Source organism: Acomys minous (genome assembly GCF_964271855.1).
Source record: "Acomys minous genome assembly, chromosome: 13".
NCBI lineage: Eukaryota > Metazoa > Chordata > Mammalia > Rodentia > Muridae > Acomys > Acomys minous.
The window spans coordinates 110,906,863-110,919,137 of NC_140495.1; the positions used below are offsets into that span (position 1 = coordinate 110,906,863).

At 56.3% G+C, this 12,275-nt stretch overlaps 1 protein-coding gene across 4 annotated transcripts in view; it reads right to left on the reverse strand.

Moving 5' to 3' along the window:
• The window catches only part of TNXB (tenascin XB), a 62,964-nt gene that overhangs the window by 14,998 nt on the left and 35,691 nt on the right, over positions 1-12,275 (reverse strand). For all 4 annotated transcript variants that reach the window (XM_084751817.1, XM_084751818.1, XM_084751816.1 and 1 more), the window contains 7 exons: positions 11,489-11,809; positions 11,062-11,391; positions 10,351-10,677; positions 8,695-8,994; positions 7,982-8,308; positions 2,816-3,142; positions 2,103-2,429 (listed from right to left, as the gene is read on the reverse strand). In XM_084751817.1, coding sequence (XP_084607943.1) covers positions 2,103-2,429; positions 2,816-3,142; positions 7,982-8,308; positions 8,695-8,994; positions 10,351-10,677; positions 11,062-11,391; positions 11,489-11,809 — 2,259 coding nt within the window. The remainder of the gene's footprint in view (positions 1-2,102; positions 2,430-2,815; positions 3,143-7,981; positions 8,309-8,694; positions 8,995-10,350; positions 10,678-11,061; positions 11,392-11,488; positions 11,810-12,275) is intronic.

Sequence of the window (12,275 nt, forward strand, 5' to 3'; positions counted from 1 at the left end):
CCAGTCTGCATAAGAGAGGAATTATTTGTGTGTGTGTGGGGGGGGAAGCCATACGGATACTGTCTGATCATCAGCCTCTGGCTTGTGGCAGGGGAAGGAGAGAAAGGTCGACATGACGGAGGTATGAGCGTCTGTTTCTTGCAGCGGGCTGGATGCAAGGTAAAGAGAGTGTGGGTCAAGCACATGCTAAGGAGCCCATCCTGGGGTACAAAATCTTGGAACCCGTGGGAGGAATTGGATAACTCAGGGCGAGAGAAGGACAGAAGAGAACAGACCTTAAGCCTGACCACAAGGAGAGGAAGAGCCAGCCCGTGATTCAGTGTGCACACAGAGTATAAGACTGAAGAGCAAGCCCGTGATTCAGTGTGTACACAAGTGTAAGACTGAAGAGCGAGCCCGTGATTCAGTGTGTGCACAGAGTGTAAGACTGAAGAGCGAGCCCGTGATTCAGAGCGTATACAGAGCGTTACTAAGATTGAGAAACAGGAAACTCGGATGTCCAGGGAACACACGTGAACGAACAGCTTCCAAAAGATTTTTAAATTGAAAACAACAGAAGAGCCGCCAACAAGCTCACTTTGTGAGGCTGTGAAATCGAGGCGGATGGTGAAGACGGAGAAACAGCATCATAGCAGCCCATCCTTCCTTGAGACAAAGGCTGCATAACCCAAGGCAAAATGGGTCGAGTCAGTCCCCGATGAGCCAACAGGGACACTTAGTTCCCATAAATACAAGGGACTTAGAGGCAGCAGAGGGGAGAGAGTGTTGCTGGGAACCAGAGGCAACCCATGCCCAGTTCAAGTCAGATACGATGGTACTCACAGCCGGGCACGGTGGCGCACTCGGGAGGCAGAGGCAGGGCATCTCCCATGAAGTCAAGGCCAGCCTGGTCTACAAAGTGAATCCAGGACAGTCAGGGCTACACAGAGAAACTCTGTCTCAAAAAAACAAAACAAAACAAAACAAAACCAAAAAAGCAAAACATACGGAAAGTAAACAAACCTTAAAAGGCTCAAGACGAAAACTCACAATTCACAGGAAGCTCCTGAAACTTACAAACTTCACAAAGTGTGTCCCAACATTAGCTAAGCCGTAGCAATCACTTGCAGGAGAGCTGCAGAAAGCTCCAAGGATGGATCTTTTTGTCATGCTCGGGTTGGCTTTTATGTAATCATCTGTGTGCTGGCATAAGGTCACTGTGTGATTCAAATGCTGATTTCTGTACAGCACCCCATATCTGGTTGGAAGCCTTGTTCTGAGAATCTCCTATCTCAATGGTGTATAAACTCTGCTCCCCAATTGTCCCTTTGTACGCCAATAAAGCAGCTTACAGCCAATCACTGAGCAGGGAAGAGAAAGAAGGTTGGACTTCCTGCAGCGAGGGGAGGAGGGGCTAGAAGAGGAAGCCTGCATTCAGCCTCAGGCAGAGCTGCAGGAAGATGAAGAAGATTCAGCTCAAAGAAAGAACTAAAGAGCAAGGAACTTGGGGATTGTAGCAAAGATGGAGTCAGAATAACACAGAGGGTTAAGAAGAGACTTAAACTACTCAAGATTGTGTTGTGAAGACTTATAAACAAATATAAAAGAGTCTCAAATACTTGTGTGATAGCTGGGTTAAGAAATAAACTAAGGGAAACAAACACAGTTCTATGAAAATAGTCAACACCTGCGCTTGGGTCACCCATGTTTCTGCAAGTAACCCCTCACCCACACTCTTATAGGTAACCTAGTTAACTATTGACTCAGTACGTCGGGCTTGCGTGGAACGCCTTGTTTGTTGTCAGTGTCCTATCTAGATATATGCCCCAGGAAAAGTGAGGTGCTCACGCAGCCTCATTGCCGGGAGAACAAGCGTTACACAAAGACGGGAGGACAGGAAGAAGAATGGGTGATCTATGGGCGAGAGACGGGGCTCGGCAGTCAGCAGCACTTACTGTCCTTGCAAAGGTCCTGGGTTTGATTTCTAGCACCCACGTGGAGGCTCACCACTTCCGCAGGCACACGTGGTATACAGACACACGTGCAGCCAAAGTACTCATGAATAAAATAAATATTAAAAAAGAATGGGCCATTCCACAGAGACCCATTGGACGTTTACTCACCGGTCACGCCCACGGTGGACACGGGGCCCACGCGCTGCCCCTCGCGCAGCCCATACAGATGCATCTTGTACTTGCGCCCAGGCTCCAGCTCTCTCACTGTGGCCTCTCTCTCCTGGCCCCCGACACGCACCACCTGGGGCCGCCCACTGCTGTCCTTGTACTGCACAGTGAAGGAGTCAAAGTCTCCCCGGGGGACCGTCCAGGAGAGGCTCAGGGAGTCTGGGGAGGATCCTGTCACTGTCAGCTCTCCCAGGAGCGGCTCCTCAGGGGCCTCAGGGGCCTCTGTGCTGGGCTCTGTGGGGCTGGGCTCTGTCTCTTCCTCTGCAGCTGGGGAGGAGACAGGGAGGTGAGCAGGTCCCAGCAGGTGTCCCTGGGTCTCAGCAAGGAGGCAGAGACTGCAGCTACCAGGGGTCCTGAGCTCAGTGCAGAGAGGCCCCCTGAGGACCAGTGGCCCTGGTCATCTGACAGCTGGCCAACATGCCCAAGTTCCTGTGTCCCAGCTGAGGGGACCTGGACAGTGCCAGCACAGCAAAGGTTGTGATGTCCCCACACCCTGCACAGGGGAGATAGCCCAGCTCCAGGGAAAGGCACACAGGCCATAAACTCAGCCTCAGGACGATTGGGGTATTAGCCAGTCCCAGGTCACTGATCCCTGCTCAGAGCTGAGAGTCACTTCTAGTGGGTCCCACCCTGTGCTCCCACAGTCCACTCACCCGTCACCCCAATGACAGACACGGGGCCCACACGCTGGCCTCTGTGGATGCCGTACAGGTTCATCTTGTACTTGTGGTCTGGCTCCAGCCCGGGGATGGTGACCTGGTCCTCGTGCCCTGGCACCCGCACCACCTTGGGCTGCCCATCCCCGTTCCTGTACTGGATCAGGAAGTGGTCAAACTGTCCCTCGGGGACGGTCCAGGAGAGGCTCAGGGAGCTGGATGTGGCGTCTGTCACGGTCAGCTCTCCCAGGCGTGGCGTCTCTGGAGGAGGCTCAGAGGTCATGGTGGGCACCGCCTGTGTGGTCACAGCTTCCTCTTCTGGATCTGGGCACACAGAGCGACAGGTTACGTCTTCCCTGTCCTCAGTTCCCACATAAAGAACATTTATAAAGACAAAGCCTTGTTGGTGTGGCATCACAGGCTTTTAAACCCATCACAAAGTCAGATCACTGTAGTGTAGCCCTGTCTCAAAAAATAATTAAGAAAATTAAAATAAAATTGAAAAAAAAACAACTATAAAAAATAAAAGCCCCAGCTGGGTGCTGGTGGCTCACGCCTTTATTCGGGAGGCAGAGGCAGGTGGATCTCTGTGAGTTCGAGGCCAGCCTGGTCTACAAAATGAGTCCAGGACAGCCAAGGCTACACAGAGAAACCCTGTCTGGAAAAAAAAAAAGAAAAAGAAAAAGAAAAGAAATCAAAGCCCTGGAAAGCCCTGGTCAGAGTGGCTGTAGCCTGGCTTCCTGCTTGCTCCACGCCTGTTCCTATGGACCCACCTAGTCCCCCTTCGTCCTCTGCCAACACCACTTACTCCGCTTCCCTTTGGCACCAGCCTCTTCATGGCCCCCTGTGGGCACTCCGCCAGCCTCCCTGAGATGGCTCTCCCTGCCAACTCCCCCCTCACTGGGCTCTGGTCTTTGTTCCCACTCAAAAATGGACTCGCCCCTACTTAGCTGCCATCAGACTTAGAGTGTTGCAGAACCATCCGGGACCCCTGGATGGACCACTGCCCTCCCTCCCTCCCTCCCTCCCTCTCTGCCTTACTTCACCATGAGACCCAAGCTATGCATACATGCATGTTTTGATGCCAGATGCCGGCATTCCGCACTGAACCCAGGCTTCTCGGGCCGTCCCGACTCCTACACCTCTGAGGCCATTGCACAAAGTCTTCCGGTTCCTTCTGGACCATGATTTTCTGACCTGATGCTCTTTGCACCTGCTTGGACTCACTCTTTCTAAAGCTGTCCCCAAACTCATGCCTGCGGGACTCAGGCCTCAGGGTCCCCGTGGGCTGGCTGAGGTGTCCCCAGGCTCCCCTCCCACAGGCTCCTGTTTCCTATGACGTCATCCAGGAACCTGTCCATCTGTCCCTGGATCTGGTACCCATAGCTTTGTGGATACCATGGAGAGGGGTACAGTTAAGTAAGACTACTGCATCCCAGCATCCCTTTACTGTTTCCATAGTGACAGTGCCTCATGTTCCCAGGGAGCACCAGCACCTTTGCTAGTCAAGGCTAAGCCCTGCACTGGCCGCACCAGTCAGGATCCTGGATCCTTCAGATGCCTGGGTGTTACATGGTTGGTCCCCAGGGGGTAGGGGTGGGGGGGGCTGGGACCAGGGGAGGCAGACCCCCTGGTGGAAGTTCCTTAGGGTGTGCTCTTGAAGGGGACAGGGAGACTGAATTTCATCTTTTCCTCTGGTCTGCTTTGATGTGTTTGCTGCTCTGTAACAGGTTCTGGGGGAACAGGGCCGACCCATCAAAAGCTGAGCCAAAGCAAGACTTTTATCATTGAAGATGCCAGGTGCTTCCCAGCAGAGTGAGGCTAGCACTTGATAGGAGTGCAGACTGGCCCTCTTTGGATGGACCTGTGTCCCAGCCTGTTCTGTGGTGTGACCCAGGCATTGGGAAGCGCAGGTCGAATGTATCCGTGATGGACACAGGGTGACTCAGTGGCCCTGTAGAGCCCACACAGGCACATTCTGTACTTGTGGTTGGGGCTCCAGGTCCCCCACACTACTTTTCCTGGCCTCCAACAAGAACCATGGGGCAGCCATGCCTATCCTTGTAGGGTCAGAATGGCAGTCCAGGGGAATCTGGGGGAGGGGCCTGTCCTCCAGGAGTGGAGCCTCTGTGCAGGGTCTGCTCCTCAGAACCCTCTGACCCGAGAGAAGAACTAGGACCAGATAGATGTCAAGGAGCAGATAAACCTCCTCAGGCCGAAGCCTTGGGGACTCAGGTGGCCTCACAGTGGCCATGTGTTCACTGGAGGCTGGAGAGGACTGGGCCAGACCTGCTGTCCGGGCTGATAGCCGGACTGCCCTGTCACACCCCTTCAGAAGGCAGCTAGGACACGTGTGTCAGGAGTGCCCTGTCACACCCCTTCAGAAGGCAGCTAGGCCGTGTGTGTCAGGAGCCAAGATAGCTCTCATTTCCTTTGGCCCAATAATCCCATTTCTGGGCTCTTATCCTAAGAAAATTGTTAAGAGCAGGAAAAAGTTACTGCGTGGAAAAGTTCATAATGAGATTATTCATGACAGCAAACTGTGTCAGGACCCAATAGACCCACAACAGACGACTGGTTTTACAGCCCTTCACCAGAAAGGGTCAGCTAACCATTAAAACGACGGTTACTGCAAACCGTGTGTTTGGAAGGTAAATAACTAGCATCCACCCTGCACCCAGGGCGTTAAAGTGCGCTGCTCGCTCACGCCTTGGCTTCCTGTTGGTGGTGGCGTGGGGGCCAGGCATGAAACAGGAGAGTGACGCACTTGCTAAAGGTGGTCACTGGTCAAACGCTAGACAGACCTAGTTACTCTCTGCCTTTCAAGCTTTGCGTGTGGCTGCCATGTTCCTTACCCCGCAGAAATACAGGCTTGGAAAGAGATCATTGAGTCATAATGCCAACACGTGAGTGAGGGGTGTAATGGTGGGGGAGGATGGCGGGCAGGGATATTGGGGAGCAGAGGACACGGGTCCCTTACTGCCCACTCCACTTGCTGTGTGTTGGGATCTGCCATTATGAGGAATAACAGGAGGTAAGGAGACCGGAAGCTGAGCCGTGGGTGAGAATTAGCAGTTTACCACAGGCCGCAGACTCTGCAGTGCTCCCCTGGGCCCCACATCTCCCACACCCCCGTAGTCAGGGAGACCCTGAGCTAACTCCCCGTCCACCTGCGTGGGTGCCAGGCTGGGAGACTCACAGCTGCTGGCTCTGTGGCTCTGTGGCTGAGCGGCCTGACCCGCCCCACACCTCCTTCCTGAGGATGGCTGGGCTGTCCACCTCTGCTCTGTTCTTGAGGAGCCCTGGGAAGCAGGCTGTGTGTAACACCCGGGGACCCGAGGGCACGTGTGATTTGTTCCCTTGCTGCCTAGGGACTGGCAAATTTAATCTTCTCATAATTAGAAATGAGCTCTGCGTTGCCAGGGCGACAGGGAAGACAGATGGGGTGCGAAGGAAGAGACGCTGCATTTTTCTGTTTTTCTGTGATTATAAAAGGAATGCGTGGAGGGGAAAAAGAAGTGCTTGCCATGTTGGAATATTCACACAATGCAGAACAGACTGAAACAGAAAAGGAAAAAAAAAAAAGGCCAACCCAGCAATGCACAGAACACTGCATTCTGTCTCACAGAGCGCACTGCCGTGGGTGCCGCGGCCCTTTGCCTGCCCCCCGCCCCCCGCCCACGGCTTGCCACCAGCACCCCGCCCCCCGCCCCCCGCCCCCCGCCCACTGCCCACGGCTTGCCACCAGCACCCCGCCCCCCGCCCCCCGCCCCCCGCCCACTGCCCACGGCTTGCCACCAGCACCCCGCCCCCCGCCCACTGCCCACAGCTTGCCACCAGCACCCCGCCCACTGCCCACTGCCCACGGCTTGCCACCAGCACCCCGCCCCCCGCCCCCCGCCCACTGCCCACGGCTTGCCACCAGCACCCCGCCCCCCGCCCCCCGCCCACTGCCCACGGCTTGCCACCAGCACCCCGCCCCCCGCCCCCCGCCCACTGCCCACGGCTTGCCACCAGCACCCCGCCCCCCGCCCCCCGCCCCCCGCCCCCCGCCCACTGCCCACGGCTTGCCACCAGCACCCCGCCCCCCGCCCCCCGCCCCCCGCCCACTGCCCACTGCTTGCCACCAGCACCCCACGGGCCCCGCTGCCCCCTCTCTTCCTCATCTTGTTCTATGTTTTTTTTTAAGGGAGGGGAGGTTACTGTGCCCCACACTTTGAGAAGTTGGCCCACTGTGGTGGCGAGGAGGGTGTGGTGGGACAGCTGAGATCATGGTGGCCAGGAAGGAGAGGGAAGGGATCCAGGAAGGGTACAGCCAGGAGGCGGGGCCAAGAACATGTCCCCACCCAGGGCCCATTCCTACCTCGGTCACCAGCCAACAAAGGCTCCACAGCACCATCCCTCAGGGTCCCTGTGTGTGCCTGCATGTGTGTGCGCGCGTGTGTGCTCATGTGTACGTGTGTGTGTGTGCCTGCATGTGTGTGTGTGTGCGCGCGCACTCGTGTGAACGTGTGTGTGTGTGTGTGTGTGTGTGCCTGCATGTGTCTGTGTGTGCCTGCATGTGTCTGTGTGTGCCTGCATGTGTGTGTGTGCACCTGCGTGCTCGTGTGAACGTGTGTGTGTGTGTGTGTATGTGTGTGTGTGTGTGTGTGTGTGTGTGTGTGTGTGAGTGTGTGTGTGTGTGTGTGTGTGTGGCCAGAGACAACAGATCCCCCTGTGGCTGGAGGTACAAGCAGTTGTGAGCTGCCTGACATGGTGCTTGGAACACAGCTGGGGTCATCTGCAAGAGCAGCTAAGTCTGCAGCGCATTGCTATGGTAGATACGCTGCCTGCGCCCTATACCCACGCCTAACTAGTATGCTGTTGGGTTGTTTGTGTGTGAGTGTGAATTTGGCTATAACAAAGACTCCTGAAATTAAGGAAAAAATAAAAAGGGGAAACACTAGAAGGCGGCTTGCTGTGTGTGATGTTTCACTTGTTGGGGACAGAATCACAACCGAGTGAGGAAGAGCCCCACCCCCACCCCGTGCACAAAGGCCAAGGCTGTCCAGAAAGGGGGTAGAAAGGGAAACAAATCTTAGCCTGTGGGACTGGGAAAACAGCAGTGACCATATACCGCCCCCCAGAGTGAGACACACACCTAAGTCCCCAGCTCCCACTCACCGGTCACGCCCAGGGTGGACACGGGGCCCACGCGCTGCCCCCCGCGCAGCCCATACAGATGCATCTTGTACTTGCGCCCAGGCTCCAGCTCTCTCACTGTGGCCTCTCTCTCCTGGCCCCCGACACGCACCACCTGGGGCCTCCCACTGCTGTCCTTGTACTGCACAGTGAAGGAGTCAAAGTCTCCCCGGGGGACCGTCCAGGAGAGGCTCAGGGAGTCTGGGGAGGATCCTGTCACTGTCAGCTCTCCCAGGAGTGGCTCCTCAGGGGCCTCTGGGGCCTCTGTGCTGGGCTCCGTGGGGCTGGGCTCTGTCTCTTCCTCTGCAGCTGGGGAGGAGACAGGGAGGTGAGCAGGTCCCAGCAGGTGTCCCTGGGTCTCAGCAAGGAGGCAGAGACTGCAGCTACCAGGGGTCCTGAGCTCAGTGCAGAGAGGCCCCCTGAGGACCAGTGGCCCTGGTCATCTGACAGCTGGCCAACATGCCCAAGTTCCTGTGTCCCAGCTGAGGGGACCTGGACAGTGCCAGCACAGCAAAGGTTGTGATGTCCCCACACCCTGCACAGGGGAGATAGCCCAGCTCCAGGGAAAGGCACACAGGCCATAAACTCAGCCTCAGGACGATTGGGGTATTAGCAAGTCCCAGGTCACTGATCCCTGCTCAGAGCTGAGGGTCACCTCTAGTGGGTCCCACCCTGTGCTCCCACAGTCCACTCACCCGTCACCCCAATGACAGACACGGGGCCCACACGCTGGCCTCGGTGGATGCCGTACAGGTTCATCTTGTACTTGTGGTCTGGCTCCAGCCCGGGGATGGTGACCTGGTCCTCGTGCCCTGGCACCCGCACCACCTTGGGCTGCCCATCCCCGTTCCTGTACTGGATCAAGAAGTGGTTAAACTGTCCCTCGGGGACGGTCCAGGAGAGGCTCAGGGAGTCGGGGGTGGCGTCTGTCACGGTCAGCTCGCCCAGGTGTGGCTTCAGGGAAGGGGCAGTGGTAGGCTCCTCACCAGCAGGATCTGGGGAAGATGTAAGGCAGAATCTTTGCTGTTTCTACGAGGCGTTCCCAAGGCTGGACTCTCTTGCATGCCGGTCAGAAAGAAGCTGTGTCTAGGTCTGGTCAAGCTCTCTTCCCGTGTGTACCCAACTGCCAAAGCCATGGTCTCCTTGGGGCTCTCAGACAGCTGAGGCCGCCTTGTGTCTCGGGGCTTTTGCATGTTGTATGCCTGTCTTCCTTTAAGCCTTAGCATTATTACTATAATCATCATCATCATTATTATATTTATCATTATCATTATTATTATTTAGACTGGGGTGCATATAGCCCAGGTTGGTCCTCACTGGAACAGACATAAGAGAGTATAGTCAATGCTGTATCCTCCTGCCCCGCTCTGCCTTTTGAGGGCAAGGATTACAGGTGTGTGGTCCTCACACCTGGCCAGATCCAAGCCTTCTTTTGGGGAAATGGAAAAAAATAAAAAAACAAGCGCTTAAATTAGAGCGTGGAAGTTCCCGCTGGAGGTAAGCAGTGCATGGTACGCCTCACACAGGTGACTTTTACAGAACATAGTTGGGTTAAAATACCGCTGTTAAGGGGCTGGAGAGATGCCTCAGTGGTTAAGAGCACTGGCTGCTCTTCCAGAGATCCTGAGTTCACATTCCCAGCAACCACATGGTGGCTCACAGCCATCTATGATGGGATCCGGTGTCCTCTCCTGGCGTGGAGACAGAGCACTCACATACACACAATATATAAATGAATCGTTACTTCTCCTTTGTGGGAGGAGGAGAGGGCAGGACCCAGAGGCCAGCGAGGACCGGACTGACGCTGTTGGCCTACATGGCTTCACTGTGCCCTCTCTCCTGCGTATACCCCGACACTTAGACCTCTCTAAACTAGACGGATTCGTTTTATTTTCTGTGTGAGTGCTTTTGCCTGCCTGTGTGTCTGTCCACTACGTATGTGGCCCTTGGAGGCCAGAAGAGGGTGTAAGACTCCCAAAACTGGAGTTTCAGGTGGTTTGACAAGGTGCTGAGAACTGAACCCGGGTCCCCTGGAACAGCAACAAGCCTCTCAGTGTCTCTTTAGCCTCAACCTTTGGACTCTTAAGCGATTATTTGTGGATGGGAGTTGCTGATATTTCATGGAATTTGTTCTCTCTAGAGTCTCTGGGGAGAAGCCGAGAGCCTGAAACCAGCCACAGAGGTCTCAGCATCCAGCAGCGCCCTCCAGGCTGCCCTTATCCTATGTGGAACCTTCCAGGCCAGATACTGCTGGACCTGAGGCACCTGGGGTCAGGGATGAGTCAGAGGCTGAGGAGCCGCTGTAGGAAACACCGAGGACTCTACCTGCCTGAGAAGGCCCACACACTCACCGGTCACGCCCACGGTGGACACGGGGCCCACGCGCTGCCCCTCGTGCAGCCCATACAGATGCATCTTGTACTTGCGCCCAGGCTCCAGCTCTCTCACTGTGGCCTCTCTCTCCTGGCCCCCAACACGCACCACCTGGGGCCGCCCACTGCTGTCCTTGTACTGCACAGTGAAGGAGTCAAAGTCTCCCCGGGGGACCGTCCAGGAGAGGCTCAGGGAGTCTGGGGAGGATCCTGTCACTGTCAGCTCTCCCAGGAGTGGCTCCTCAGGGGCCTCTGGGGCCTCTGTGCTGGGCTCTGTGGGGCTGGGTTCTGTCTCTTCCTCTGCAGCTGGGGAGGAGACAGGGAGGTGAGCAGGTCCCAGCAGGTGTCCCTGGGTCTCAGCAAGGAGGCAGAGACTGCAGCTACCAGGGGTCCTGAGCTCAGTGCAGAGAGGTCTCCATTAGAGTCTGGTGGCCCTGCTCAGTTGACCAACATGCTTAAACTTTTGGGGTGACCGGAAGCAACCTGAGCGGCTGCCAGCATAACAAAGGCTTACTGAACCCCTTGCCCAGGGAGATAGGCCAGCCACAGGAGGACACCCAGGCTGCAACCTCAGTGGAGCAGGTCTCTGGAACTGAGCTCCGATCCCTATTGACCAATCGATCCCAGTTCACCTAACCTGAAGGGCCACCTCCCAGTGTGTCCACCCTTGAGGATCACAAGTCCACTCACCCGTCACCCCAATGACAGACACGGGGCCCACACGCTGGCCTCGGTGGATGCCGTACAGGTTCATCTTGTACTTGTGGTCTGGCTCCAGCCCGGGGATGGTGACCTGGTCCTCGTGCCCTGGCACCCGCACCACCTTGGGCTGCCCATCCCCGTTCCTGTACTGGATCAGGAAGTGGTCAAACTGTCCCTCGGGGACGGTCCAGGAGAGGCTCAGGGAGTTGGGGGTGGCGTCTGTCACGGTCAACTCGCCCAGGCGTGGCTTGGGCTCAGGAGTCATTGTGGGTGTTTCTGTGGGCTCCTCTTCCTCCTCCTCGTCCTCCGCCCATGGCTCTGAACACGAAGAGAGAAACAGGAGCATGGGGCTCTGCCGCCCTCCGCACCTCTGCAGCTCTGCAGAACAACGTTAGAATTATTTTCCCTCACTTACCCGTCAGGGCCTCAGTTTGAGCAGGACCCACACGATGCCCGTCATGGAAACCGTACAGGGTCACCAGGTATCTGCGGTCAGGTTCCAGGCCCGTGAGGATGATGTCACTCTGGTCACCCTCTGTACTGAACACTTTGAGTTGCCCATCTCTGTCAGTGTACTGGACCTCAAAGGAGCTAAAGTCTCCTTCAGTCACCACCCAGGAGAGATGCAGGCTGTGAGGCGTGGCCCCCTCCACTCTCAGCTCTCCGAGGTGGGGCACAGCTGCAGGAGGTGAAGTTGTGGGGACCTCTGTCCAAGCTTCTGTTGTTTCTCTGGGGCCTGGTGCAGAGACACAGGGAGAGAAGGTGGCTGCTCTGCTGCTAAACTTGTATGTTAAAGTGAGGGAAGGGGGAAGGCAGAGGCAGGAGGGTTGGCGAAAGCATTTGAAGCCGAGTAGAAGATGCTCTGTCTTGCAAGGCTCCAAAATGAGATGCAGAGAGACACTGCTCCCCTCCCCACTCCTCTGCCCCCCTCCCCCCTCCCCACCCAACAGAAAGAAGCCCGGTGGCTGCCAGGGCCTAGGGAGCCGAGTGCAAAGAAGACCATGTAACCTCCTGGCAGCAATGGAGCCAACCTAGTAGGACCTTGTGCCCCGCCCACATTATGTTTTGCAGGGCTCCCATGCTGGGAGGCTGAGGGGCTAAAGCCTGGGGCCAGCCAGAGGGGGGAGGCCATGTCTCCTGGGAAGAAACTTCACACAACTATGACAATTCGTCAGCCCACCACACAGGAGACTGGAGCCCAT